Source organism: Staurois parvus, unplaced genomic scaffold, assembly GCF_062004578.1.
Source record: "Staurois parvus isolate SC_StPar_1 unplaced genomic scaffold, SC_StPar_1.0 ptg000454l, whole genome shotgun sequence".
Taxonomy (NCBI): Eukaryota; Metazoa; Chordata; class Amphibia; order Anura; family Ranidae; genus Staurois; species Staurois parvus.
The window spans coordinates 437,413-462,205 of NW_028318250.1; the positions used below are offsets into that span (position 1 = coordinate 437,413).

General features: G+C 41.3%; 1 protein-coding gene across 1 annotated transcript in view; it reads left to right on the forward strand.

The window, feature by feature from the left end:
• MYOM3 (myomesin 3) overlaps positions 1 to 24,793 on the forward strand; it is a 188,152-nt gene that overhangs the window by 55,927 nt on the left and 107,432 nt on the right. The window contains exons 6-10 of the mRNA XM_089688775.1: positions 1,793 to 1,888; positions 16,284 to 16,372; positions 16,578 to 16,622; positions 18,916 to 19,056; positions 21,071 to 21,232. Coding sequence (XP_089544901.1) covers positions 1,793 to 1,888; positions 16,284 to 16,372; positions 16,578 to 16,622; positions 18,916 to 19,056; positions 21,071 to 21,232 — 533 coding nt within the window. The remainder of the gene's footprint in view (positions 1 to 1,792; positions 1,889 to 16,283; positions 16,373 to 16,577; positions 16,623 to 18,915; positions 19,057 to 21,070; positions 21,233 to 24,793) is intronic.

Here is a 24,793-nt window from a genome sequence, read left to right on the forward strand (position 1 = left end):
ACTGCCCAAATGAGTGAAGTGTGCGGTGATTCTAAGATCGACGGCACTCATCTGCATGTCATACTGACTGACAGTATTATTTCTCTTCCCCAGCAGACTCCAAGGGCATTTAAATTAAAGGTACAGTGTTCTGCACTAATATAAAGGCTCTCTGAAGCCTAGAAACCCTTTAAATAAGTTAAATTCGCAGCGAATAAATTCGCATTGAATCGAATTTCTTCCGCAAATTCGGCGAATCAGCCGAATCGAATTTTTGAATAATTCGCTCATCTCTAGTTACAATGTACAGCTGCACCAGATTCTGTGTGCTCCAGTTTTAGTAAATCTCCCCACTGATTCTGAATTGGAGAGACTGGTTCATTATAGTGTTGATGCAATCTCAGCGTTCTAATGAGAAACGTTGCACTGTTTCTTTAGTAGCATTTAACCTTTGGGGAGTATTTCGCCAAAACTGAAGTTCCTTTTGCAGAGACTACCTAAAATTTTACTTGTATTTTAGAGCCCTTTCACATGGGCGTTCCATCCATCCATTTTTAATCCGTTGACGGATGAAAAATAGACAGCAATGCATTCCTATGGGCAAACGGATATAAACTGATGACTATCTGTTTACATCAGGTTACATTGTTCCATTTAAGAAACTGAACCTGATCTAGATGGACAACGGTTCGTTTTTGCATCCATTTTTTGCATTGGTTGTTAGGAGCTGACACCGGTTAGCATTTTAACAACCATGACTCATTGACATGGACCTTCATCACTGGACGGCAGGATTGGCGATGGATCTACATCAATGGACAATTTTTTTTTAAGTAAAGGACTCAAAAACAGTGTTGTGTGTTTATTTACACTTGCCATTTTTTAGGGAATGAGTAGGAATACTATTTACTCATTCACTTAGGGGGGGTAGGATCTGGGTCCCCAAGTTCCGATATGTCACCCCCCACACTTCAACAATCACTGGGCCAGGGTTGTGGGGAAGAGGCCCTTGTCCTCATCAACATGGGGACATGCTTTGCAGGGGGCGGGGGCAAAGTGCCCCCCCCATGTGAGGTCCCCCTCAAAATCCATACCAAACCTATAGAGCATGGAATAAACTGGTGGGAAGGGGGGGACTGAAGCCATTATTTTTTTTTATTTTGGGCTGGGGTACCCCCCGGAAAAGCAATACCAGACCCAAAATGCCTGGTATGGATTGGGGGGACCTCATGCCATTTATTGGGGGGAGACAAGCAGACACTATCGAGGGATATACTTTATTCATATTCATATGTCTGAGGTTCAAAACCACTAAATTACAGCAATTGTGTAGCAATTGTTTATGCTATATTCTTTTGTATTATTTGCTATATTTTTTTTTCTACAAAGGTGGAATTACTCTTTAAAGGTTGCTTCTGGCTCTCAGTTTGCAGATCATCGTTTTTCTGTGTGCTGTCTTATTTTATGTCTCTATGCTATGTACTTACAGCCAACGTTTAATAGGTAACCAGGGGCAGACTGACCATTTGGAAACTTGGCACTGCCCGAGGGCCCGGGGTCAGTAGGGGGCCCCATGAGATGCCCCTGGTACCTTTTTCATAGGCTTTTTTGAGTTTGGGCAAGGACACAGGGGCCCCATGATCCCCTATTGCCCGGGGGCCCCAGGAGTTGTCAGTCCGCCCCTGTAGGTAACTGTCATCTGAAGATAAAGTAAGGTAGCAGCCTTTTTGTGAGCTTTGGAAATATGTGATTCCAGTCTAGTGCCCAGTCTAGTGACCAATTCAAGTAACCATTTACTATACATCTTTTTCAGGTTTAAAAATGGCCAGCCTATTGAACTGAGAACATCACCTCCTGGAAAATATAGGATACTTAATGAATATGGCATGTTAACTTTAGACATCCGCAGGTAAGATCATCTTAACTAGAAAGTAAATGCTTTAGGTACAGTGACTTGTTTATTCTTAATTAGCAGTAAAAAAGGCATACAGAGTAGACAGAAAACAATGTACACAAATGCACCTTGCTAATAGTTCGTTGTGTGTTGGAAATTAAGACATACAGTGGATGGAAAAGGTCTACACACCCCTGTTAAAATGTTTCTGTGATGTAAAAAAAATGAGACAGATAAATAATTTCAAAATGTTTTCCACCTTTAATGTAACCTATAAATTGTACAACTAAGTTGAACAAAAAACTGAAATCTTTTAGGTGGAGGGAAGTAAACATAAAAAACTAAAATAATATGGTTGCATAAGTGTGCACACCCTTAAACTGATACTTTGTTGAAGCACCTTTTGATTTTATTCCAGCACTTAGTCTTTTTGGGTATGAGTCTATCAGCATGGCACATCTTGACTTGGCAATATTTGCCCACTCTTCCTTGCAAAAACACTTCAAATCTGTTAGACTGCGATGGCATCTCCTGTGCACAGCCCTCTTTAGCTCACCCCTTCTTTGGGTGAAGCCATTCCTTTGTTGATTTGGATGTATGCTTTGGGTCGTTATCATACTGAAAGATGAAGTTCCTCTTCATTCTCAGCTTTCTAGCAGAAGCCTGAAGGTTTTGTGCCAATATTGACTGGTATTTGGAACTGTTCACAATTCCCTCTACCTTGACTAAGGCCCCAGTTCCAGCTGAAGAAAAACAGCCCCAAACCATGATGCTGCCACCACCATGCTTCACTGTGGGTATGGTGTTATTTTGGTGATGTGCAGTGTTGTGTTTGTACCAAACATATCTTTTGGAATTATGGCCAAAAAGTTCAGCCTTGGTTTCATCAAACCATAACACATTTTCCCACATGCTTTTGGGAGACTTCAGATGTGTTTTTGAAAAATGTAGCCGGGCTTGGATGTTTTTCTTTGTAAGAAAAGGCTTCCATCTTGCCACTCTACCCCATAGCCCAGACATATTAAGAATACCGGAGATTGTTGTCACATGTACCACACAGCCAGTACTTGCCAGATATTCCTACAGCTCCTTTAATGTTGCTGTAGGCCTCTTGGCAGCCTCCCAGACCAGTTTTCTATTAATCTTTTCATCAATTTTGGAGGGACTTCCAATTCTTGGTAATGTCGCTGTTGCGCCATATTTTCTCCACTTGATGATGACTGTCTTCACTGTGTTCCATGGTATATCTAATGCCTTGGAAATTCTTTTGTACCCTTCTCCTGACTGATACCTTTTAACAATGAGATCCTTCTGATGCTTTGGAAGCTCTCTGCGGACCATGGCTTTTGCTGTAGGATGCGACTAAGAAAATGACAGGAAAGACCTACTAAAACAGCTGAACTTTATTTGGGGTCAATCAGAGGCACTTTATATGATGACAGGTGTTTACTGACCAACATTTAACATAATTTTGAATGTGATTGCCAAATTCTGAACACAGCTACATCCCCAGTTATAAGAGGGTGTGCACTTATGCAACCACATTATTTTAGTTTTTTCATGTTTACCCCCCCCCCCCCCAAAACGATTTCAGTTGGTTTTTCAATTGAGTTGTACAGTTTATAGGTCACAATAAAGGTGGGAAAAGTTCTGAAATTATTTATCTTTGTCTCATTTTTTTACATCACAGAAATCTGATATTTTAACAGGGGTGTGTAGGCTTTTTAAATCCACTGTAAAGAAAGCATATGTTGCCATCTGGTGGATAGATTTAGCTGTAACAATATTTGTTATAAAATCCTATGAAACTTACTATATTATTAACAAAAATATATTATCTTACCTAATACATACTTTACAGGTAGTGAATTGGACACAAGTCCAAAGGGTGCAGGCAATCTATTATAACCAAACAGACGTAAATAAAGCATAATCTAGGAAGGTGTTTCATGGTACCACATGAAAGATTAGTCAACTACCTTGTTGTTACAAAAATCAAAGCTATCAGTTGAAACAATTACATAAATGATTTTCTTCTCAATGGTAATTTTTCTGAAAATTCTCAGCATGCTGGATATTGCCTGCAGTCAATAGAAGAAGCTTTTCCTCATTCCTTAAGCTATTAACTATATCTGAACATAAGCACTAATCAAATGCATAACATATTTTAAAAAGTATACTTATATAGGATATATACAATGCTCAAAAAAATTAAAGGAACACTTTGAAAACACATCAGATCCCAATGAGGAAAAATATCATGCTGGATATCTATACTGATATGGACTGGGTAATGTGATAAGAACGTAAAGATGCCCCAACATTTGATGGAAATGAAAATTATCAACTTACAGAGGACTGAATTCAAAGACAACCCGAAAATCAAAGTCAAAAAATGATGCAGCAGGCTAGTCCATTTTGCTGAAATTTTATTGCAGCAACTCAAAATGGTACTCAGTAGTTTGTATGGCCCCCACAAGCTTGTATGCATGCCTGACAATGTCGGGGCATGCTGCTAATGAGATGACAGATGGTGTCATGGGGTATTTCCTCCCAGATCTGGACCAGGGCAACACTGAGCTCCTGGACAGTCTGAGGTGCAACTTGGCGGTGTTGGATGGACCAAAACATGATATTTCAGAGGTGTTCTATTGGATTTAGGTCAGTCGAGCGTGAGTGCCATTCAATGGTATCAATTCCTTCATCCTCCAGGAACTGCCTGCATACTCTCGCCACATGAGGCCGGGCATTGTCGTGCACCAGGAGGAACCCAGGACTGCACCAGCTTAGGGTCTGACAATGGGTCCAAGGATTTCATCCTGATACCTAATTGCAGTCAGGGTGCCATTTTCTAGCCTGTAGAGGTCTGTGCGTCCCTGCTTGGATATGCCTCCCCAGACCTTCACTGACCCACCACTAAAACGGTTATGCTGAACGATGTTACAGGCAGCATAACAATCTCCACGGCTTCTCCAGACCCTTTCACATCTGTCACATGTGCTCAGGGTGAACCTGCCCTCATCTGTGAGAAGCACAGGGCGCCACTGGTGGACCTGACAATTCTGGTGTTCAATGGCAAAAGTCAATCCAGCTGTATGGTGCCGGGCAGTGAGCACAGGGCCCATTAGAGGATGTCGGGCCCTCAGGTCACCCTCATGAAGTCTGTTTCTGATTGTTTTGTCAGGGACATTCACACCAGTGGCCTGCTGGAGGTCATTTTGTAGGGCTCTGGCCCTGTTCCTCCTTGCACAAAGGAGCAGATATCGGTCCTACTGATGGGTTAAGGACCTTCTATGGCCCTGTCCAGCTCTCCTAGAGTAACTGCCTGTCTCCTGGAATCTCTTCTATGCTCTTGAGATTGTGCTGAGAGACACAGCAAACACAGATTGGTGTGCCATCCTGGAGGAGTTGGACTTCCTGTGCAACCTCTGTAGGGTCCAGGTATTGCCTCATGCTACCAGTAGTGACACTGACCCTAGCGAAATGAAAAACTAGGAAAAAGTCAGAAAAGATGAGTAAGGGAAAAAATTTCAGTGGCCTCCACCTGTAAAACCATTCCTGTTTTGGGGGTTGTCTCATTGTTGCCCATCTAGTGCACCTGTTGTTGACTAGAAATTGCGTCCTGGTGCCTGGGCTTTTGTCAGCCATGCGCTGTAAGGCACCGGGACACTGCTTCTCTGATCCAGAGAATTTAAATCCCCACAGCTCAATCCCCTATCTATACCTCTCAGTGTATGGACAAGAGGCATTTTAATTGATGAACATCAACACATGGACATTGCTGACCCATCAAAATCCAACTAGCCCTTCCTGACAGTGCTAGGAGGAGTGAAGAGAAAGCTTTGGGGATTTGAAATCCCCAGACTGGTGAAGCGGCGTCTCGGTGCCTGACAATGGGGGATCGCAGGACCAGTGTACGGGGGGGGGGGGGGGGGATTGGGAGGGGGTCCAGTGTAAGGTCACCTTACAGATTTTTTGTAAAGGTAAACTTAAACTTTCATTGTGTCATCTCAGGCTGCCAAGATAGATCTTTCTTTTCTTTTCTTTCTTTCTTTCTTTCTTTCTTTCTTTCTTTCTTTCTTTCTGTGCTGGGCACCTGAGGATTTACCCCCCTTAATGACCAGGCCTTTTTTGCTATTTGGTGCTGCACTATTTCAACTGGAAATTGCGTGGTCATGCAATAGAGCTTTCTTTTGGTGGTATCTGATCACCTGTGCACTTTATATTTTTTGCGCTATAAAAAAAGAGCAAAAATTTTGAAAAAAATATTTTTTACTTTGGCTATACAAAATATATAGTAAACTCAAAGTTAGTCATAAATTTAGCCCAAAATGTATTCTGCTACATGTTTTTGGTAAAAAATCCCAATAAGTGTATATTGCTTGCTTTGTGTAAAACTATGGTATAGATACTGCAATTTATGCCATTTTTTGCTATACAGCACTGCACTAGTTTAACTGACAATTGCATGGTTATGCAATGCTGTACATAAATGAAATTTATGTCCTTTTTTTCACGCAAATAAAGCTTTCTTTCGGTGGTATTTGGTCACCTGCGCACTTTTTATTTTTTGCACTATAAACAAAAAAGACCGTAAATTCTGGAAAAAAAAAAGATATTTTTTACTTTCTGCTATACAAATTTATAGTGAACTCAAAGTTAGTCATAATTTTATGCCAAAATGTATTCTGCTACATGTCTTTGGTAAAAAAATTCCCAATAAGTGTACATTGATTGCTTTGTGTGAAAGTTATAGCGTACACAAACTATGGTATAGATAATGGAATTTACACAGCTTTTACTTTCTGACTGCCTATCACATTTCTTGAGGTGCTAAAATACCAGGACAGTACAAACACCCCCAAATGACCCCTTTTCAGAAAGTAGACACCCTAAGCTATCTGCTGAGAGGCATATTGAGTCCATGGAAGATTTTTTTTCCCCACAAGTTTTTTGAAAATGACAAAACCTTTTTTTTTTACACAAAGTTGTCACTTAAATGATATACTGCTCACAAAAGCTACGGGTATATGTGGAATTACACCACAAAATACATTCTGCTATTTCTGCTACTTCTAACGAGTATGGGAATACCACATGTGTGAGATGTTTTGGGATCCTAGCCACATACAGGAGCCTGAAATCCAATAACCACTTTGAAAGCCTATAGGTGCGTAACTCCCTCATTTCACTTTCTCACTACTTATCACAGTTTGGAGGCCCTGAAATGCCAGGATAGCACCAAATCCCCCAAAATGACCCCTTTTTGGAAAGTAGACACCCCAAGGAATTTAAAAAGGCATGGTGAGTATTTTGCAGATCTCAGTTTTTCTCACAAGGTTTTAAAATATAAAAAAAGAAAAGAAAAAATATGTTTGTTTTCTTTCTTCATTTTCCAAAAACTTGTGGCAACAGAGGAGATGTGCAAAATACTCACCATGCTTCTTATCAAATTCCTTGGGGTGTCTACTTTCCAAAAAGGGGTCATTTTGGGAGCTTTGATGCTATCTTGGCATTTCAGGGCCTCCGAAACTGTGATAGGTAGTGTAATGAGGAAATAAAGCCCTTTAAAAGCCTGAAGGTGCTTATTGGATTTTGGGGTCCTGTACTTGGCTAGACTCAATAGGATTTGTTTATTACTTGTGAGCCACTCATATAAGTTGAAAATGGATCGCTTACATATATCACATTCTCATACTGTGTATGTAAAACATAAAAAAACCTCTACATGTCACTCTCCCAATATACTGCATATATCAAATAAATCAAAAGAAAAATAAAGTAAATGAAATACCCAAAAAACAGCAAAATATTACCACAAAGTTATAACATATATATAAAAAACATGAATCTCATAATTTTCCCCATAAAACTTTTAAATAAATCCGAAATGTCCCTTTGATCAATCAAAAAATAATAGTCCAGAAATGAAGGTGATTGCGTGATCCAAAAAACAATAATTGTGACTTTTTGTGAATCCTTGTAATGGTAAAATTGTATGCTCACCTCCTTGCAAGCCTAACAGATAGGCTTATTGCGCTTTTTGTTCACATAAATGGAACCTGCTAAAGTTTGCTGCAGCATGAAATAGATGTTGGGTGTCTCCTAAAGTGCTCTACAGCACTTGCCTCCTTGTCTGCTCGTTATCCCTGCAGGGATCTCTCCCTCTTTCAGCTGCTTTGGATTTTCTCCTTAATCCTCTTCTAGATGTTCCTCCTTGCTTCAGTGCTGTTCCTGATTCCTTTCACATGTGTGTTTGTCTGTGCTGCCCTGAAGAAGTCACGTGATACTCGTGACGTAACGCGTTGGTACGCCGTGATAGGACTTCTGGTGTGCGGTGAAGTCACTTCCGGAGCGGGCGCCATATTGGGACACAAGGAACCATGCAGTACACCCATTATATGAGGGAAAAGGCTTGCTGTTATCTGCATTAATGTGAATGAGCATTCTATGGAATTTTTTATGTAAAATAAATACTGATTCACACTATGGAGAATCTTCTTTGTTTCTGATATGATTCTTTTGATGTGAGCGGCACTACAAGAGTACCCAGTGGTTGGAGGAGTTCAGGAGGAATATTGGCTCAGCTGAGGTATCCAGTGCGATCTTTCTATGACGTGGTAGTTCCTGTGTGGAACGTGATTGATCCATTAAGTGAGCTGGCCCTTGTGGTCGCTGTGAGGAGGAGAGGGGGCACGCGGACCATTTAAGGATCACCATCACGAATATTGGCACCAGTGGCACATTTTTCACGTTTGTTGATTTATTCACAAGAGTGTATTTGAAGTGGACATTTTCATATGGACTGTACTTTAATTATCAACTATTTATTTATCACTTATTGTTTGTTTTGTTGGTATTGAGTGGTAGTACACTTACACAGATACACTTGCACTGGTTCATTTATGTGTATTGTGTTCCCATACAGGGAATCACTGGATTCACATATATTCATTATTTGATCCCCCAGTTGGGGACTTAAGGAGGGAGTTTTAAGTGTGTGTATATATAAATACATAATATAAAAATACAATACATAATATAAAAAAACATTTTATGCCCAGCATTAGAAGTTTATGCCACACATCACTCACTCTTCTAACCACCTGAAGACTAAGTCTTTTCTGACACTTTTTGTTCAAATGAAAAAAAATCTGTATTTTTTGCTAGGAAATTACTTTGAACCCCCAAACAGTGTAATCGCGCAGCAATTTTTCAAACGCAAATGTTTTGAAAAAAATACCCTTTTTTATTTTAATGCAAAAATACACAATATATTGGCTAATTATTTGGTAATTTATGAAAGATGATGCTATTCTGAGTAAATAGATACCAAACATGACGTACTTTAAAACTGTGCATGCCCTGTGCAATGGCAATAAACTGCATACATTTTTAATATCCATAGGCAACGCTTTAAAAGCCTTTACAAGATACCATGTTAGATTTACAGAGAAGGTCTAGTGCTAGAATTACTGCCCTTGATCTCACGTTCATGGCGATACCTCACATGCATGGTGCAACAGCCGTTTACATACTGGCACAGGGTCAACGCGGGGGTCGAGGGTGCTTTTTTCTTTTTTTAAGTTATTTTGATTTTTTAAATTAATTTTACACTTGCCCTTTCATTTTTTTTTATCACTTTTAATGCTATCACAGGGAATGAAAATATCCCGTTTAACTTCATTGGGCATTGTCATATATTCTTTTTTGATAAATCTGGGATCTATCAGACTCTAGATATCACCTCTGGACTTACATTATCTAATCCCACCAAGATCGATGTGATCAGATGGTTTCCCAATTTATAAATGGCGCTGTTTATATCCTGCGAAACTGAAGTGATGAAATGCTCGTAGCTTCCAATTTCTTAGACTATAGAGATGATTGGCACCATTCCGGTCTGCAGCTGTAGGCATCATCCTGGTATAACCACTCAAAGTCCAGTGATGTACCAGTACATCGCTGGTCCTTGTTGGGTGTATATGCTATGTTCTTTTTTTTATGCAGCCTGTGGGCTGAATGAAAAAAAGAGAAGAAATCTCTGCCAGAAAAAGTGTGGTATGCCCACCATTAGAATATACCTCCCTGCATCCACCCACTTCTAATGGTAGGCACACATGAAATGTGCCAACAAATATTATAAAATATATATGCCGAAGCATACGAGCCATCCACCCACTGGCCACCCCAGGCCCCCATACTTTAGCATATATGCTCTTTTTTTAACTGCGCATGAAAAATCTCATCCAACAGCACTGCACACACCTACTGTATTTATGTGCAGTGAAGGAAATAAGTATTTGATCCCCTGCTGATTTTGAATGTTTGCCCACTCACAAAAGAAATTATCAGTCTAAAAATCGAATGGTAGGTGTATTGTAACACTGAGAGACAGAATAGCAAAAAAAAAATCAAAAGAAATGCATGTCTAACAAATTATGCACTGATTTGCATGTTCATGAGGAAAATAAGTATTTGATCCCCTTCAGAAACATGACTTAGTACTTGGTGGCAAATTCCTTGCTGGCAATCACAGAGGTCAGACATTTCCTGTAGGTGGCCACCAGGTTTGCACACATCGCAGGAGGGATTTTGGCCCACTCCTCTTGGCAGATCCTCTTCAAGTCATTAAGGTTTGGTTGCTGATGTTTGGCAACTCAAACTTTCAGCTCCCTCCACAGATTTTTAATCGGATTAAGGTCTGGAGACTGGCTAGGCTACTCCAAGACCTTAATGTGCTTCTTCTTGAGCCACTCATTTGTTGCCTTGGCCATGTGTTTTGGGTCATTGTCATGCTGGAACACCCATCCACGACCCATTTTCAATGCCCTGGCTGAGAGAAGAAGGTTCTCACCCAAGATTTGACGGTACATTGCCCTGTCCATCGTTCCTTTGATGCGGTGAAGTTGTCCTGTTCCCTTAGCAGAAAAACACTCCCAAAGCAGAATGTTTTCACCACCATGTTTGACAGTTGGGATGGTGTTCTTGGGGTCATAGGCAGCATTCCTCCTCCTCCAAACACGGCGATTTGAGATGATGCCAAAGAGCTCAATTTTGGCCTCATCTCACCACAACACTTTCAACCAGTCCTCCTCTGCATCATTCAGATGTTCAGTGGCAAAGTTCAGATGGGCCTGGACATGTGCTTTCTTGAGCAGAGGGACCTTGCATGCACTGCAGGATTTCAATCCTTGTCAGCGTACTGTGTTACCAATTGTTTTCTTGGTGACTGTGGTCCCAGCTGCCTGGAGATCATTGACAAGATCCTCATGTGTAGTTCTGGGATGATTCCTCACTGTTCTCATGATCACTGACACTCCACGAGGTGAGATCTTGCATGGTGCACCAGACTTAGGGAGACTGACAGTTGTTTTGTGTTTCTTCTATTTGCGAATGATTGCACCTTCTGTTGTCACCTTCTCACCAAGCTGCTTGGCGATAGTTTGGTAGCCCAGTCCAGTTTTGTGTAGGTCTACAATCTTGTCCCTGACATCCCTGGACAGCTCTTTGGTCTTTTTCATGGTGGAGAGTTTGGAATCTGATTGTTTGATTGCTCCTGTGGACAGGTGTCTTTTATACAGGTAACAAAATGTGATTAGCAGCACTCCTTTTAAGAGACTGCTTCTAATCTCAGCTTGTTACCTGTATGAAAGACACCTGGTAGCCAGAAATCCTGCTGAATGATAGGGGATCAAATACTTATTTCCCTCATGAACATGCAAATCAGTGCAGAATTTGTTAGACATGCATTTCTTTTGAATTTTTTTCTTGCTATTCTATCTCTCAGTGTTACAATACACCTACCATTTCGATGTTTAGACTGATCATTTCTTTGTGAATGAGCAAACATTCAAAATCAGGAGATCAAATACTTATTTTCTTCACTGTATATTCTGAGAGCAAAGTCCTGTTGCTGTCAAAATTAAACAGGTCAGTGCTTCAGCATTCCTACAAAGAAAACAGCAATGGTTAACAATAAAACAGTAAAAGTGTAACAGTGGAACAATAACAACAACGACAACAACAAAAAAACTATAACTATGTTTGGTTTTTAAAGTTTTTAATTTTTGGGGGGATTTGTACTTTTTATTTTATTTTTTTTTTACTTTTTTTTTTTAAATTTTAACTTTTTAAAACAGATTGTAGGGTCTCTCCTGACTATGCTCCAAATGTTTCCTGACTACCTAACATCTTGAGACACTATGTAATTATGTACCCTGAACCTTGCCGTGCTGTACCCTATACTAATACTACACTAGTGTGTGGTAGCGACGGAAGCAGTCCTTGAGGCAGAGACCAGGTTGGTCAGGACAGGGGGAACAAAAAAAAACGGGTGTCACAGCTAATTCCATGTCTGCTACAGACACATCTTTTTTGGGGTGCCTTTTGGGTTACGGTACCAGGAATGGCATCGGGAAAATGCCTCTCATGCAGCTGGCTAACTGCATCTGGGTTTTGGGCATAGCACCTTCTGGATACAAAATGGTATTTATGATCTCTTCCTGGAATTTTAGGAAGGATACACTTTGTCCAGTTGCTTTGTAAAGCACAAAAGCGTTATATAGAGCCAATTGAAATAAATAAACAGACACTTTTTTTAACCAGCATCTGGCTTTTTGGGAAACTAAGTACGGCTTCATCATCTGGTCATTAAAGTCCACCCCTCCCTGGTTAAGGTTATAGTCATGGACACAGAGGAGCTTCTCAACAAAACCAGCTGCCGTGGTAATTTGGATAGTCGTATCTGCGTGAATGGAAAACAGGGCAAAAACATCCTTTTCGTCCTTCTACTTCACTGTGAGCAATTCTTCATTTCTCAAGCAGACTTTTTCCCCCTTTCTAAGACAAGTATGTACAAGCCATTGGGGGAACCCCCGGCAATAAGGTCGCACGATGCCAAATGCGCCCATTCCAAGATTGTACAAATGTCTAAATAGTGGCACGCTTGAATAAAAATTGTCCACGTATAGGTGGTACCCCATATGGAAAAAGGATGACACCAAGTCCCAAACTCTATTGCCATTGCTCCCCATGTAGCCTGGGCATCCGGGGGGGATCACGTGACTATCTTTTACCTCATACAGTCAGGTCCATAAATATTGGGACATCGACACAATTCTAACATTTTTGGCTCTATACACCACCACAATGGATTTGAAATGAAACAAACAAGATGTGCTTTAACTGCAGACTGTCAGCTTTAATTTGAAGGTATTTACATCCAAATCAGGTGAACAGTGTAGGAATTACAACAGTTTGCATATGTGCCTCCCACTTGTTAAGGGACCAAAAGTAATGGGACAGAATAATAATCATAAATCAAACTTTCATTTTTTAATACTTGGTTGCAAATCCTTTGCAGTCAATTACAGCCTGAAGTCTGGAACGCATAGACATCACCAGACGCTGGGTTTCATCCCTGGTGATGCTCTGCCAGGCCTCTACTACAACTGTCTTCAGTTCCTGTTTGTTCTCAAGCCATTTTCACTTCAGTTTTTTCTTCAGCAAGTGAAATGCATGCTCAATCGGATTGACTGGGTCATTGCATAACATTCCACTTCTTTCCCTTAAAAAACTCTTTGGTTGCTTTTGCAGTATGCTTTGGGTCATTGTCCATCTGCACTGTGAAGCGGCATCCAATGAGTTGTGAAGCATTTGGCTGAATATGAGCAGATAATATTGCCCGAAACACTTCAGAATTCATCCTGCTGCTTTTGTCAGCAGTCACATCATCAATAAATACAAGAGAACCAGTCCCATTGGCAGCCATACATGGCCACGCCATGACACTACCACCACCATGCTTCACTGATGAGATGGTATGCTTAGGATCAAGAGCAGTTCCTTTCCTTCTCCATACTCTTCTCTTCCCATCACTCTGGTACAAGTTGATCTCGGTCTCCTCTGTCCATAGGATGTTGTTCCAGAACTGTGAAGGCTTTTTTACATGTCATTTGGCAAACTCTAATCTGGCCTTCCTGTTTTTGAGGTTCACCAATGGTTTACATCTTGTGGTGAACCCTCTGTATTCACTCTGGTGGAGTCTTCTCTTGATTGTTGACTTTGACACACATACACCTACCTCCTGAAGAGTGTTCTTGATCTGGCCAACTGTTGTGAAGGGTGTTTTCTTCACCAGGGAGAGAATTCTTCGGTCATCCACCACAGTTGTTTTCCGTGGTCTTCCAGGTCTTTTGGTGTTGCTGAGCTCACCGGTGCGTTCCTTCTTTTTAAGAATGTTCCAAACAGTTGTTTTGGCCACGCCTAATGTTTTTGCTATCTCTCTGATGGGTTTGTTTTGTTTTTTCAGCCTAATGATGGCTTGCTTCACTGATAGTGACAGCTCTTTGGATCTCATCTTGAGAGTCGACAGCAACAGATTCCAAATGCAATTAGCACACTTGAAATTAACTCTGGACCGTTTAACTGCTCAGTTTAATTGGGATAATGAGGGAATAACACACACCTGGCCATGGAACAGCTGAGAAGCCAATTGTCCCATTACTTTTGCTCCCTTAACAAGTGGGAGGCACATATGCAAACTGTTGTAATTCCTACACCGTTGACCTGATTTGGATGTAAATACCCTCAAATTAAAGCTGACAGTCTGCAGTTAAAGCACATCTTGTTCGTTTCATTTCAAATCCATTGTGGTGGTGTATAGAGCCAAAAAAATTTAGAATTGTGTCAATGTCCCAATATTTATGGACCTAACTGTAAATCCGAAACTTATATGTATAGCCTGTTGCCCTCTCACAGGTATTATACCCCATATCTGGCATGCTTACTGGGAATAAATTGTTTGAATGCAAGGCGGCCAGAAAAATGAATGAGGGACTTATCAACGCAGATGTTTTGCTGGGGAGTATAGACATCTGCAAATTTTTGGTTAAAGTTATTTACGAGGGGCCTAATTTTGTGGAGCCGCTCAAATTCAGGGTCCCCCCAAGGACGACAGAGTGTGTTGTCGTTGAAATGCATAAAACGCATTATATTCTCAGAACTATTCCTGGCCATAGCAGCAGAGAACACGGCATATGATGAATTGGATCTGTGGACCAATACAACGGCAATTTACTTTTTTTTAGTAATGCCGATGTTGAGGGTTAGGCCCAATAAATTTTAAATTCGGAAACCGTAATGGGTTTCCATGCAAATGGTCTGGCAATGTTTGAATCTGGGTTGCTGGCAATAAACTGTTGTGCATATAAATTGCTTTGACCTGCAAAAAAATGTGCAATTATTTTTTGTTAAAAGGTGTCCAATCACAGCTGATCTCAGATAAATAGGGAGATTCTGGTTATTGGCATTTCTCTCCTCACGAGCTGTCACGCTGACAGCTCGAGAGGGAGGAGAGCCGGTAATCTGCATTCCTCGGAGGGGACATGTACACTGAGTATCAGGGCACTGATGATCAGTGTGCCCTGATGATCAGTGTAGCCCCAGCAGTGCCACCTGTCAGTGTCCATCAATGCCAGCTGTCAGTGCTCATCAGTGCCACCAGCCAGTGCCCATCAGTGCTACATAAATGCCACATATCAGTGCCTACCAGTGCACATCAATGCCACATATCAGTGCTCATGTGAGCTGCCTTTCAGTGCCACCTATCAGTGCCAGTCAGTGCCACCTATCAGTGCTGCCAATCATTGCCACCCATCAGTGCCCGTCATTGCTGCCTATCAGTGCCAATCAGTGCCACCTAACAGTGCCAGTCAGTGCCGCCTATCGGTGCCAGTCAGTACCACCTATCAGTGCCGCCTATCAGTGCCCTATATGAGTGCTGCCTTTCAGTGCCCATCAGTGATGCCTGTCAATGCCCATCAGTGCCATCTACCAGTGCCTCCTCATCAGTGCCCATTAGTGCCACCAATCAGTGCCCATCAGTGCCACCTATCAGTGCCCATCACTGCAGCCTCATTAGTGCATATCAATGAAGGAGAAAAATCACTTATTTACAAAATTTTAAAACAAAAACTAAGAAAAAACTCTTTTTTTAAAAAAAAATTTCAGTTGTTTTTGGTTTGTTTAGCAAAGAATAAGAAACCCAGAGGTGATTAAATGCCACCAAAATCAAGCTCTATCTGTCTAAAAAAAAATGATAAAAATTTCATATGGGTACAGTGTTGCATTACTGCGCAATTGTCATTCAAAGTGTGATAGCACTGAAAGCTGAAAATTGGCCTGGGCAGGAAGGGGGTATAAGTGCCCAGTATGCTATTGGTTAAAGAAATGGCTCCTAACTTTTTTAGCTTGCTCCTAGATTCAAAGCACATTTGTCAAGCTCTATATATAAATAGTATGGGGCTATTATGTTGAGAATACATAAATACATGTGTCATTGAATAAGCAAAGATTTGGCTGAGTGTACGGCAGTCAACACTGAAAAGACCCTTCTTTTTCTGAATAGATGTTCCATGGAAGATGCCGCTGACTACAGTGTTGTGGCTACCAATGATTTTGGCCAGGCAACCTCTTTCGCTAATGTGGTTGTAAAACGTAAGTAGTTTAAAGCACCAAAAGCAATCAATATGTAGACAGAAAGAAATTACTATTTTCCTAGCCCTAAAAAAAGAAACATACAAACAGCTGCTGTATTTCTTTACTAACTTTGCTCTGGGCTCTATCAACTAGGCCTATAGAAGATTGTTTTCAAATATGTACACATTTATAGATTGCATGCTACTCTTTGTTTTTTTCTCAGAATATCAAGGATTAAAAGCAGGCTGGGACTCTGTGTCATATCCTGGTAAGTGAAACAGGACTGAGTGGTAAATCTAAACGTTTTTGACTCACATGGCAAATGTGAAATGGGAAAATCCATAATATTATCACCACCTATCATACATGTAAATGACCCTCATAAAATTTTGTAAACGTGAACTTGATCAACTGTCCACAATGATGATGATTAGTAATGGTGTAGAGAATACAGATTTGCAAAGCAAAAGTTTGCTTAGCTTGGTAAATATGATGAAACTATGTTCACTTCAATCATCCAGTCATGTGCAATGAAATTTCCCCTGCACATGGTTGGAAGAGCAGTTTTCAGCAACAGGTTTATGGTAATACAGAACCTGTTGCTGCTCATATTGAACTTTGTTCACCCATAGCTACTGATTTCAAACACCATTTACCTGTGGAGAAGAACCCTTTTAAGCTTCAAGCCACAAGTTGAAGCTTGCACAGGACTGAGGACTCTTTCCCTGCAACATGTGACAGCATTGTGTCCCTGAATGGATGACCTGGTACCAGCCCTGGCACATATGAGGAAGGGGAGTACATCACAAGCTCCTCTATCCCTGGAAGTATTGGATATGTCACATTGTTTGCCCAGTGGAAGTTAAGCACATGTAAGAAATCACCTGCAGGGACTGGATATTATCATTGATAGGCAATAACACCAGGGTTAGCTGTTCCAGGAGGGGCGGACTGACCATATGGAAACTCGGGCACTGCCCGAGGGCCTGGGGTCAGTAGGGGGCCCCATGAGATGCCCCTGGTACCTTTTTCATAGGCTTTTTTGAGTTTGGGCAAGGACACAGGGGCCCCATGATCCCCTATTGCCCGGGGGCCCCATGAGTTGTCAGTCCGCCCCTGGTTCCAGGGAATATCCTATTGATCCTGGGGGATCAGGAGAGGGAAAAAGTCTAAATGCAGATTTGGTTGGTTTTGCCTGTAGAAAGATTCTAGTGAAATTAAGAACTGAGTAATTTATGTAACTTGAACCCCTTTCTCCAGACTATGAACATTAAAGACGTTATGTAGCATACCTTACCAGGCAGTAAAAGGACTAACCTCTGTAGCTGTTTGTATTGTGAAGTAATTAATTCTCTCGATCACAACAAACACTCCATAGTCAGTTAAGTTGATTTCTAACATCTGGAAACATCCTAGGTGTGTTTGCATTACAGCCTGCTAGGATTCTGGCATAGTAGAACATAATAGGAAGAAAATAAACATTTCTAGTCTTCTGTTGTGAACGTTGAAGATGTATTTCACCACTGTGCCTACATCTACAGAATGAGGCTTGTTTTGAAGTGCTTTTACTTCTTGTTCAAAATATGTATAGATTTTCGTGTGCAAAGTCTGGGCACAGGTTTACTTTAAAGTGATATTAAAGGCAAATTAAAAAAAAAAAAGCATGTCATATTTACCTGCTCTGAGAAATGATTTTGCACATCCTCGATCCTCCTCCCCTTGGGTCCTGTAGAGGAAGACACTTCTGGCCCCTTCCTCCTGCCATGCTTGCCGCTACTCTGCCTGTCCATGCACATCCCCCCCCCCCTCCACACACACACACACGCACACTCTCTCCTCATTGGCTCACAGGCTTGGCCTTCCCTTTTAGTACAACAAAGTCTATTCAGTACAAGAAATATGTCAGAGGGGGGCAGAAAAAAGGCTGCAGCATAGGGCTTCAAGATTAGATTATGGGCTGCAGAATAAAATGGGGGAGGCAGCTGGCTGAAGCTCCCCATAGGAGCACCATAAATTAGGCTTCAGCCTGGGGTGGAGATACAGCCAGCACAAATAAAGAACAATCCTTTTTGGTAACAAACCATTTCCCATATCTAAACAAGAATCAAGTGCTATGAGCAGAGTCTTTATGCTTTTTGAATACTCCATTGAATGGTTCCTCTCACAGTAAATTGTGTCTCCTTCTCCTTCAACAAGGCCTTAATAAACAGAATTCTGGTGGTAATATTTCCACACTACAGCTCTTCAGAGGGAATTTAACCTCTGATTTCACTTGTTGGAAAATAAGCACTGCACAACTGAAATATCAGTCTTCACTTCACTGTGTAAACTTAGTTATTTAATGGCTAACTGGTTTGCCCCACATCCAAGTCACAAAATTTGTGAAATCACTTGCAGTATTATGGCTAGATGTTAAGCGCACCGATCTGATTATGAAATGCAACCTAATATTCATAGTGATCAGGATTGGATAGCTGTAATCCATTCCACCTTTGACATTTTATAAATAAATTATTTTAATATAGTATAATTGAGTTTAAACTCTTTATTTTATTTTGTAGCTTTGTTGCCACCCTATGAAGGAGAGTTCACCAGTGTTTTAAAGCCTGTGTTTACCAAAGAGAAGGAATCGTTTGTCTTGTCCTGTTCTGTTTCCTCCAGCCTTGACAGACACAAGCCAAGTGTCCAGTGGTTTAGGGATGGTATGTACATTTTCCTATATGCAATAAAAGAAAGTTTATCATGTGTAAGCAATCTGTAAAAAAAAAAAACAGCACAAGAAAAAAAAATGTACTAAGAATTGTAGCTATACAGTATATACTGTTTATACACTATATATACTGTACATAAACATATACACCAGTTCTAACAATGGTGTAGTCTAGATTTTATCGACTACCAGTCTGTGGACTGCCAATATGAAATATAGTTTAGAAGTTAATGTGCTACATGAAAGTGGAACTTCACTGGAAAATAAAAGTTCCGCTTATCCTCCTTCTCCTCACTTCCTCTACCACTACTGGAACTTACTTCTGACAGGTACCCACTTCTTCTTCTGCCAAGGCAAGCAATAGAGAAGTTGCCCCCAGCCTGCAACCTCCTGGGACATGTCACATGTCCTGGGAGACTGTGGGACCATTAAAAAAGTGCTGCATGTCTTTGGTTGTGAAACACAAGGAAGTCACAACCGGCTTCCCACAAGCAATATAGCGGCACCAGGAACCTGAAGACCAGTGAAGAACTGGCCCGGGTGATAACAGCACTGGATCCATGGTCTGGTAAGTCTATATAGTAAAAGTCAATAGCTACAGATTTTTTAGCTGCTGTCTTCTAATTTTTCTATAAGTGGCCGGAACTCCTCTTTAACTCCTTCCCGCTGACTGTACACATATATATATGTGGCCTCTCGGTGGGAGGCCGCATATATGCATACCTAAAGATAAACAGAACTGTGCTGAGAGTGTGCACCGTGTGTGTTCCCGCCACAGTTACCAGTGGCTAACGGAAAGCTCCTAATCTCTATTTGCGATCGGGAGCTTTCCAATCATGTGATCGCTGTGACAGCCAATCACGGCAGTCATATGATCAGAAACATCACCTTGGCTCCCTGCACCTGAAACCCCCTAAAGGGCAGAGAGGTGCTGGCGCCAAGGGGTTAAACTCATACACTGGTTTTTGGGTAAATGTTATAGTAATAGTAATAATAGTAATCTTATATCTGTATTTGTTTCTATAATATGTATACAAGCTTTCTTTTGCAAATACACATTTAAAGGAGAAGTAGAGCCAAACTTCTTTTGGCCCTACTTCTATAGATCACAGAACTGTTCTGGTAAAGCCCACTGACGTCACTTAGCTGGTCCAGACTCTGGAAGGATCCCGACTTTAATGTCAGGATTCACCCAGATCCCTTACTGGCAGCTGGCTCAGCCTCCCAGCATACCTCTGAGAGGCTGATCCAGTCATTCTGGCCCTCGCCACAGCCTGGAACTCCAGTGAGCACTGGAGGAGCAAAGCAGAGAGTCGGTGACTGACAGCCACCTGCTCTCTGCTCACTGAGGACCCCGAACTGAGTGATCAATGGTCTTTAATTGCTCAGTTCTGGGTCTTAGAGGCAGTAGGGGACAGATCCAGCATCAGAGTGATGCATCCACCAAGGTGAGTATGACTGTTTTTTTTTTTTTTCCCCAAACCTCTTTTTTAATGACAAAGGATTCCCAAAGCATTATAGATTATCTAAAAGAGCAACACAGCAGCAGCAGTCTGCCTCATAGATGGCTTTGTCAGAATGCATTAAGCATTAGCTGAAATTCGCATAAATGAAGTTTTTGCTGCAAGGAATATGGGTGACAACCTCTTTCTAAAAATGCCGACCAGGGACCAGAGATTAACATTAGCAGGCTCAGCATGTGTTTTCTTTAGGGTTGGTTCACACCTGAATCACACAGGGACTTACTCTGCATTCCTATGCGATTCCTGTGAGACTAAGTGCAGCATGATTTTCAGCCCATTCATTTGAATAGGTTGAAATAACACTGGATTGAACTACTTTTCAAAACCACACCGCACCATGTCTTATTGTGTACTGTTTGCAATCTGAATTCCCAGATTGCAAATGCAATCCTGCATTGGGTTTCCTGCACCGCACTCTGGTGTGAATGAGCCCTACGTAGTTATACACTCATCATTTTTTAATTTTCCCTAATATTTCATTAGGAACACCACTAAAAGAAACAGAGCACAGGAAAATAATCTGTGATGGGTGTGAACTTTCCCTTCGTTGTTCCCCGGCTTTCAAAGAAGATGAAGGATTCTATACGATAAGTGTACCTGCTGCATTTGGTCATCAGGAACAAACTACCTATATGTTTGTAAGAGGTGAGCAGAAAAAATGCAGATTTTCCTATAACCTGTTTACTATGATCAATTTCTAGAAGATTGAAGAAGTATATCTAAGTGAGCTCTTTTACCTTTCCGAAAGGTTTGTGTTTCTGACTATCCAGTCCTGAGATGTACACATCAAGCCACACAGCATGGCCCTGTCTGGTAGGTTAGGGAACCTGATCTTTCTCTGTTGCAGCTCAGTTACACTTACAAATCCTCTCCTCATAATATGACTGAACAGTGAAAAGAAAAGCAGCAGACAGATCATCTCTGTGTCATTCTGCTCTTTCTTCTTATCAGCTAGGGATAAGCTGAAGGTACAGTCTGAACACAAGTTCAGATGTAACTAGAGATGAGCGAATTTCTCAAAAATTCGATTCGGCGAATTTCAGTATGAAATTCGATTCGATGCGAATTAATTCGCTACGAAGTTAACTTATTAAAAGGGTTTCTAGGCTTCAGAGAGCCTTTAAATTAGTGCAGAACACTGTACCTTTAATTTAAATGCCCTTGGAGATGAGGAAGGAGAAGGAGAAGGATGAGAAGAAGGAGAAGGAGAAGGATGAGAAGAAGGAGAAGGAGAAGGAGAAGGATGAGAAGAAGGAGAAGGATGAGAAGAAGGAGAAGGAGAAGGATGAGAAAAAGGAGAAGGAGAAGGATGAGAAGATGGAGAAGGAGAAGGATGAGAAGAAGGAGAAGGATGAGAAGAAGGAGAAGGAGAAGGATGAGAAGAAGGAGAAGGATGAGAAGAAGGAGAAGGATGAGAAGAAGGAGAAGGAGAAGGATGAGAAGAAGGAGAAGGATGAGAAGAAGAAGGATGAGAAGAAGGATGAGAAGAAGGAGAAGGATGAGAAGAAGGATGAGAAGAAGGAGAAGGATGAGAAGAAGGAGAAGGAGAAGGATGAGAAGAAGGAGAAGGATGAGAAGAAGGAGAAGGAGAAGGAGAAGGATGAGAAGAAGGAGAAGGATGAGAAGATGGAGAAGGAGAAGGATGAGAAGAAGGAGAAGGATGAGAAGAAGGAGAAGGATGAGAAGAAGGAGAAGGAGAAGGATGAGAAGAAGGAGAAGGAGAAGGATGAGAAGAAGGAGAAGGGTGAGAAGAAGGAGAAGGAGAAGGATGAGAAGAAGGAGAAGGATGAGAAGAAGAAGGATGAGAAGAAGGAGAAGGATGAGAAGAAGGAGAAGGATGAGAAGAAGGATGAGAAGAAGGAGAAGGATGAGAAGAAGGAGAAGGATGAGAAGAAGGAGAAGGAGAAGGAGAAGGAGAAGGATGAGAAGAAGGAGAAGGATGAGAAGATGGAGAAGGAGAAGGATGAGAAGAAGGAGAAGGATGAGAAGAAGGAGAAGGAGAAGGATGAGAAGAAGGAGAAGGATGAGAAGAAGGAGAAGGAGAAGGATGAGAAGAAGGAGAAGGGTGAGAAGAAGGAGAAGGAGAAGGATGAGAAGAAGGAGAAGGATGAGAAGAAGAAGGATGAGAAGAAGGATGAGAAGAAGGAGAAGGATGAGAAGAAGGAGAAGGAGAAGGATGAGAAGAAGGAGAAGGATGAGAAGAAGGAGAAGGATGAGAAGAAGGAGAAGGATGAGAAGAAGGAGAAGGATGAGAAGAAGGAGAAGGAGAAGGAGAAGGATGAGAAGAAGGAGAAGGATGAGAAGAAGGAGAAGGAGAAGGAGAAGGATGAGAAGAAGGAGAAGGATGAGAAGAAGGAGAAGGATGAGAAGAAAGAGAAGGAGAAGGAGAAGGAGAAGGATGAGAAGAAGGAGAAGGATGAGAAGATGGAGAAGGAGAAGGATGAGAAGAAGGAGAAGGATGAGAAGGAGAAGGATGAGAAGAAGGATGAGAAGAAGGATGAGAAGAAGGATGAGAAGAAGGAGAAGGATGAGAAGAAGGACAGTTCTGTCACAGTTTCTGTCTATTTCTGACAGTTCTGGGACATTCACTCCATACAGCGGTTGAAACCGCTGTATGGAGGGAATGTCATAGAACTGTCTGAAATAGACTATTTCTAACAGTTCTGGGACACTCACTCCATACAGCGGTTGAAACGTTGTATCTATTTGTTTCCATAAATGAATCCATTTATGGAAACAAATAGATACAATGTTTCAACCGCTGTATGGAAGGAATGTCCCAGAACTGTCAGAAATAGTCTATTTCTGACAGTTCTGGGACATTCCCTCCATACAGCGGTTTCCGGCAAAAAGTGTATGTGCAGAGTCCCTCTATTCTGCAGATACACTTAGAGGAGCTCTGCAGATACACTTAGAGGAACTCTGCACATACACTTTTTGCCGGCTTGGAATTATTCTTATTTTCATCCTACTTCTTCTTCTTCTTCTTCATCCTCATCCTCTTCTTCTTCTTCTGAGGATGAGGATGAGGATGAAGAAGAAGTAGGATGAAAATAAGATTAATTCCAAGCCGGCAAAAAGTGTATGTGCAGAGCTCCTCTAAGTGTATCTGCAGAGCTCCTCTAAGTGTATCTGCAGAATAGAGGAACTCTGCACATACACTTTTTGCCGGCTTGGAATTATTCTTATTTTCATCCTACTTCTTCTTCTTCTTCTTCTTCTTCATCCTCATCCTCTTCTTCTTCTTCTGAGGATGAGGATGATGAAGAAGAAGAAGAAGAAGAAGTAGGATGAAAATAAGATTAATTCCAAGCCGGCAAAAAGTGTATGTGCAGAGCTCCTCTAAGTGTATCTGCAGAGCTCCTCTAAGTGTATCTGCAGAATAGAGGAACTCTGCACATACACTTTTTGCCGGCTTGGAATTATTCTTATTTTCATCCTACTTCTTCTTCTTCATCCTCAGAAGAAGAGGATTAGGATGAGGATGAAGAAGAAGAAGAAGAAGTAGGATGAAAATAAGAATAATTCCAAGCCGGCAAAAAGTGTATGTGCAGAGTTCCTCTATTTCTGACAGTTCTCTGACAGCTTCTTCACATGTACAGCGGTTGAAACATCTGTATCCTAAATGTAAACTAATAGATACAATGTTTCAACCGCTAAACATGTGTTCCTTCTGTCAGAGAACTGTCAGAAATAGCGGAGCTCACTGCAGGGACACTTTTGCCGGCTGATCGGGAAATATTCGATTCGCGCACCCGAAGTAGGCAAAATTTCGGATTCGACGCGAATCGAATATTTCCTGAAATTCGACTCGAATTCCGGTTCGCCTGGTTCGATTCACTCATCTCTAGATGTAACCTTGGCTGTTCAAGTGTTTGGAAAAACGCACAAACATTTACAAGGCCTTTCAGGACTGTGTATGAATTTTCGGGGGGCTCCACACAAAAGAGAAAAAAATGGTGTGAGGTCCCCCTAAATTTTATACCAGACACTTTGAGTCTTGTATGAGTTTTAGGGGGGAAATCCATGCAGAAATGAAGAAAAAAGTATGAAGTAAGTAAGACATGGGTCTCTTGACTACAGTCCTGGCCTGGTGGTTGTGTGGATCTGTGGACAGGGTTTATTATAATTTGGATTTCTTCCAAATATATATATGGTCAATGATAAATTGATACCGCCTGTTTTAACCCCATTTTACCAACAAAT